Source organism: Coregonus clupeaformis, chromosome 6, assembly GCF_020615455.1.
Source record: "Coregonus clupeaformis isolate EN_2021a chromosome 6, ASM2061545v1, whole genome shotgun sequence".
Classification (NCBI taxonomy): domain Eukaryota; kingdom Metazoa; phylum Chordata; class Actinopteri; order Salmoniformes; family Salmonidae; genus Coregonus; species Coregonus clupeaformis.
The window spans coordinates 19896232-19902231 of record NC_059197.1 but is presented as its reverse complement, the minus strand read 5'-3'; the positions used below and the strand labels follow the sequence as shown (position 1 = coordinate 19902231).

Sequence of the window (6000 nt, the reverse complement as noted above, 5' to 3'; positions counted from 1 at the left end):
TCTCTCTCTCTCTCTCTCTCTCTCTCTCTCTCTCTCTCTCTCTCTCTCTCTCTCACACACTCACACACACACTCCTAATGGGAATGGGAAGCAAATTCCCTGGCTTTACTAGGATTTCACCCTCTCCTCCCTGTGCCTTTTCCTACCCGCAGGGTAAGGAGCTATTATAAACACTTCTCTATGTTGACATCCCCTTTCAAACTATTTCCAAGATGCAAAATTCACACTACAAATTAAAATGCCAACCCATATCTATGTCAAAGGGGGATTTTGAGGGTTTGCAAATAATTCTGCTGAAGAATAAGGCGGGGGCTATTCGGTAGTGGAGGTCACCTCAGGACAGATCGATAATCACAGCGTAATAAACTCATCAGCCGTGCACAGTGTGAGCTGGACCTCTCCTCACACCTCTCAACCTCTCTTTATAATTACACAGAGGCCATGGCTCAAAGACCCGGAAGCATGGACCTCAATTAACTCTCCCCCCAGCTTTCAGTGAGGGGTGATCAGTCTAAACCAGATGGACTTCCACCCTGGTCAGCTTCCTGGTCATAGCACATTGACAAAACCCCCCTCCTAAACCTGACGTTTCTCTTAAAACCCTCAAAACGGTCACAAACCCTCAACACAATACCTGTCCCTGTCGTGCCTCTGTGACGCATTTTGGTGTTAAAGATGGTCAAATATCCTGAACAGATAGAGAGATAACACAAAGCACCTTCCATTTAAATCCTCCCCTCTTGTCTTCCGCTGTTAGAAGAAGACTGGAGGCTCTCCTCTCCTCTAACCCCTGCCGGCGTGAATCAAAGAGGACCTTAGCGCTGAGCGTTAGCTGGTGAAGTGGCAGGGGTTGGGGCTGATTGACTGGGAGGGAATGAGGAGACAAAGACTCAGCAGGTAGCAGCAAGCCGGGCTGAGCTGAGCTAGGCTGAGCTGGGCTGAGCTGAGCTGGGCTGGGCTGGGCTGAGCTGGGGGCTACCAGAGTCTACGCTAATCCTGTGGCTAGCTAACCCTAACGGTGGAGGGAGAGAAAGACAGGGAAAGGAGCCCAGTTTCATTGTTGTGCCTCAGAGTAAGGGAATTCCCTAACTTTTTGCGGTTTGTGGACTTCCTTGTGTGTGTGTGTTTGTGTTTGCATGTGTGTGTGTTTTCTTTGGATGGCAGTGGAATGTGTATTTTATTTAGGGTGGAATTCTTCTTGTGTGTTTGTGAAAAGGCATGAGTTTGAGTTAGTGTGGTGGATGCATGTGGGACTTTGTTTTGAACACTACTCAAAGTGCCTCATGAATTTATGAACGTGGATTTACAAATTCATGCCTTTGAATGCATTTCTGGGACTTTGTAGGACTGATGGACAAACCCAGCCTTGTATAAACCACTCATATAATTACACATTAATTCCTCTCTACACACACACACACACACAAAACACACACACACACACACACACACACACACACATACACACACACACACACACACACCTCCCCCTCTTCTAAGCCCCAGGACTCAATGCCATTCGCTGGTCCTGCCAAGTACCCATCTGTCTCAGTGATTGACAGGCTATTTGGCCCAATTGGTGTCCTGGCTGTCGGAACCGCACCTTTCACAGAATCCATATTTTGTCCTACTCTTCTGGTCCAGTGCTCTTGGGTGAAATGCAACCCTCTATACTTCTCAGCTATTGTGGAAACGGGTACAGTAGAGAGGAACTCCTTGATAGCCGAGATCTCAACTCTAGCTGTCAATCAAGAGGAAAGGGTAGCACCGACCGTCGCCAGAGTCAGAAAAGTGTCACCTAGGTTACAATTTGAGGCAAGTGTAGTGTAGTGTAGTGTAGTGTATGCCTTATGGACTGAGAACCTGGCTCAGAGGAGACACTGGGCCAAATGGGGTGACATTTGTTTGTTAATTGTGTTGGAATGCCCATGGCTTTGGTTACATTGCACATTGCAGCCCTGCCAATAAAGCATAGTTTAATTCTAGAGAGGGAGGAGAGGCGGTTATGTGATATTTGTGTAACTCTTGTGTGGTAACTTCTCTCTTCTCTATTAGTCTGATGATAGCCAGCCATAGGGCATTGGTGAAATGTCTGGGTTTCAGAGGAGGAAAATGATGAGAGCTGGGTAGAGTTAGAGAAAATGAATAGAAGATAGAAACCGCAGTCAGCTTGTTGAATCAACCAACAAGAGAAAGAGAAAGACAGAGAGAGAGAGAGAGAGAGAGAGAGAGATGTTAATAGATATGATCGAATGAGAGCAACATTCCACAGTGGTTTTACTATGTGTGTGTTTATCTCTATGTACCCTGATGACTGACCTTGTCTCTCTCGCTATCTGTGTTCTTGCAGCCTGTAAGATTGGCTACTACCGTGCCCTGGCCACAGACGGAGCCTGCTCCAAGTGTCCTCTCCACAGCTACTCTGTCAGAGAGGGATCCACATCCTGTGCCTGCGATAAGGACTACTTCCGCTCTGAGACTGACCCTGCATCCATGCCCTGCACCAGTAAGTGTACACACACGCATGCACACACGTACGTGAGCACACACGCAAATGCATGCATACACACACACACACACACACACACACACACACATACACACACACACACACACACACACATCTCATATGCTTAGTGGTTGCACACACAGCTGGTGTTTAATAGTTGCATTCTGATTCCAGGTGGTACTTAGTGATCACTCAATGTGACATAGAACTAATGAGGAAATAAAACACTGCATCCAAGATTCACTCTTCCACCAGAGACAAAGTGAGTGAGAAACCGAGAGAGAGAGAGAGAGAGAGAGAGAGAGAGAGAGAGAGAGAGAGAGAGAGAGAGAGAGAGAGAGAGAGAGAGAGAGAGAGAGAGAGAGAGAGAGAGAGAAAGCGAGAGAGAGGGAGAGAGAGAGAGAAAGGGATAGAGAGAGAGAGAGAGGGAAGGAGAGAGAGAGGGAAGGAGAGAGAATGATAGGGAAGGAGAGAGAGAGTGATAGGGAAGGAGAGAGAGTGATAGGGAAGGAGAGAGAGAGCGAGAGGAAGGAGAGAGAGAGGGAGAGGAAGGCGAGAGAGAGGGAAGGATTGAGAGAGTGATAGGGAAGGAGAGAGAGAGCGATAGGGAAGGAGAGAGAGAGCGATAGGGAAGGAGAGAGAGCGAGAGCGAGAGAGGGGGAAGGAGAGAGAGCGAGAGAGAGAGAGAGAGAGAGAGAGGGAAGGAGAGGGAAGTAGAGAGAGAGGGAAGGAGAGGGAAGGAGAGGGAAGTAGAGAGAGAGGGAAGGAGAGAGGGAAGGAGAGGGAAGTAGAGAGAGCGGGAAGGAGAGAGAGAGAGTGATAGAGGAGAGAGAGAGGGAAGGAGAGAGAGAGAGAGGGAAGGAGAGAGAGAGAGAGGGAAGGAGAGAGAAAGGGTGATAGGGAAGGAGTGAGAGAGGGGGAAGGAGAGAGAGAGAGAGAGAGAGAGAGAGAGGGATGGAGAGAGAGCGATAAGGAAGGAGAGCGAGAGAGAGGGAAGGAGAGAGAGAGAGGGAAGGAGAGAGCGATAGGGAAGGAGAGAGCGATAGGGAAGGAGAGAGAGAGAGCGATAGGGAAGGAGAGAGAGAGAGCGATAGGGAAGGAGAGAGAGAGAGAGCGATAGGGAAGGAGAGAGAGAGAGAGAGTGCGAGGGAAGGAGAGAGAGCGAGAGAGCGATAGGGAAGGAGATAAATACAAATGTAGTCCAGTTTCTTTATTTTTTTGACTTTCTAGGATGGCTTTGACTCAAGCCAGTGTCCTCGCCGGGTATGTGTGTGTCTGTGTCTGTGTGTCTATGTCTGTGTCTGTGTGTGTGTGTGTGTGTGTGTGTCTGTGTATAGTCACCCTGAGTCACACGTCTACTGTGATAACACATTTGTCATTTTACTCATTCCTAATGATCGTCTTCCTCCGTGATGTCTCTCTCTCTCTCCATCTGACTTTGTCTTCCTCCGTGACATCTTTCTCTCCATCTGTCTTGCCTATAATCTGTCTTGTGAATCACATCACACACACAGTCATACTATACAATCACCTTGGGTACATACATAACCAAACAATGTTTGCAGTGTGAATCTGTGAAACAAATAGCAACACAGCTACATATCAGTTGAAATATGCTGCCTTTCTCCATGGGAGGAAGTCTATCTACTACTGGCAGGGTCTGATTTAGTAGGGTCTTAGCTAAGTTATGGGCGAACCTGATCCTGAATGTTAAAAACACAAAGTTGGGGCCTTGTACATGACTCTGTGACCTGCCTGTGAGTTGGGTGACCTCTGTCATTTGACCCCTGTCTGTCCCTTTGTCTGTCTGACCGTGTTTTAGTTTTCTGTGGTGCTCTGGGTCTCTACCACATGTTAGACCCTTATAATTACAGCTGTCACTCCACCATTCATCCCCCATCTCTCTCCCATCTTTCTCTCTCTCTCAATTCAATTCAATTTAAGGGCTTTATTGGCATGGGAAACGTGTGTTAACATTGCCAAAGCAAGTGAAGTAGATAGTAAACAAAAGTGAAATAAACAATAAATATTAACAGTAAACATTACACTCAGAAGTTTCAAAAGAATAAAGACATTTCAAATGTCATATTATGTATATATACAGTGTTGTAACAATGTGCAAATAGTTAAAGTACAAATGGGAAAATAAATAAACATAAATCTCTCTCTCTCTCTCTCTCTCTCTCTCTCTCTCTCTCTCTCTCTCTCTCTCTCTCTCTCTCTCTCTCTCTCTCTCTCTTGCACAAATCACACTCAGCTTCACGAACACAGACTGAAAAAAGTATTAAACTAATTTCCCAGTTCGCCCTGCTGGAGGTCAGACAGGGAAAACGCTGGCATCCCTGGTAATTGGTGTGTGTGTTGTGCATACGTGCCTGTGTGTGTGTGTGCTTTCGTGCTTATGTGTGTGCGTGTGTGACTCTGTGGGTAATTGAAAACGTTTTCCCCCTCTCTTAGCTCTGGGTCCTCTGATGGCGGTTGATGATTATAACTGGATGCTGTGTAATCCTACAGACGTGTGCAGCGTGGATAGGCATTCTATCACTCCTTTTCTCCCTCCTTTATCCTTGAACCCTTTTCATTTTGTTTGTCAGTTAATAACCTGGTTATTACGTTGGTTAAATGACTGTATTTACACACACACATTCAGGTCTGTGTGTAATAGAGAGTCGAGCAGAGCAAAGTAGGGACACATGGGGGTGGTCTCAGTCAGTGTGATTTTCCCAGTTTTCTTAGCGGTGGTTTGGCAGTGGTAGAGAGGCTGTGGAAAGGGGGAGAGGGGGAGAAAGGGGGGTGGAATGAGAGAGAGGGTGAGAGAGAGGGAACCCAACTCAGGGTTGAGTAAATCCCACTCGGATGGTAATGGCAGGGTCCATGCTCTGGCCAATTTTCCGTGTGCTCCCTCATGGCCCAGCTCAGCACTCAGCCAACAATTACTGAGACAGAAAAAGAGAGGGAGAAGGGGTGGAGGGTTGGGGTGAGGAAGGGAGGAGGGATGGAGGGGATAGTGGGGGAGTGGGATACAGAGGCTAGGGGGAGAAGGGAATGGAAAGGAAAAGTGGGAAAGATGGAGGCGAAAGGGAGAACAAAAGAATGTTGGTGAACACTTTAACCAAGATTTATCTCTCCTTCTGTTTGTCCAAACGCTCAGTTAACATGGTGTAAAAAGTTTTAGGTAACGACGTGGTAACGCTTAGGGAGTGTTTTGGTAAAGTTTTGGTAGTGTTTTGGAAGTGCTGCGGTTGCGTTCCCTACTGTTTAATTACCAAGTGTCAGTCCCAGCTGATGGCTCCCTCTCTCCTACGCTCCTCCTCTCCATCTGGATCATTCTGGGAGCAACAGGTATGGCCAAAGGTAGTGTGTGTGGAATATGGGAGACCAGGGAGCTTCTGGAATGTGTCTGTGATAAAAAAAATTATATAACATTATATAATTCATAAAGTTATACAGCGCAGCACGACTTACCATGGCAACAAATAGCAGACAGACAC

The 6000-nt window shown here is 47.0% G+C and overlaps 1 protein-coding gene across 1 annotated transcript in view; it reads left to right on the top strand.

The window, feature by feature from the left end:
• LOC121567702 (ephrin type-A receptor 4) overlaps nt 1–6000 on the top strand; it is a 60411-nt gene that overhangs the window by 25345 nt on the left and 29066 nt on the right. The window contains exon 4 of the mRNA XM_041877927.2: nt 2351–2506. Coding sequence (XP_041733861.1) covers nt 2351–2506 — 156 coding nt within the window. The remainder of the gene's footprint in view (nt 1–2350; nt 2507–6000) is intronic.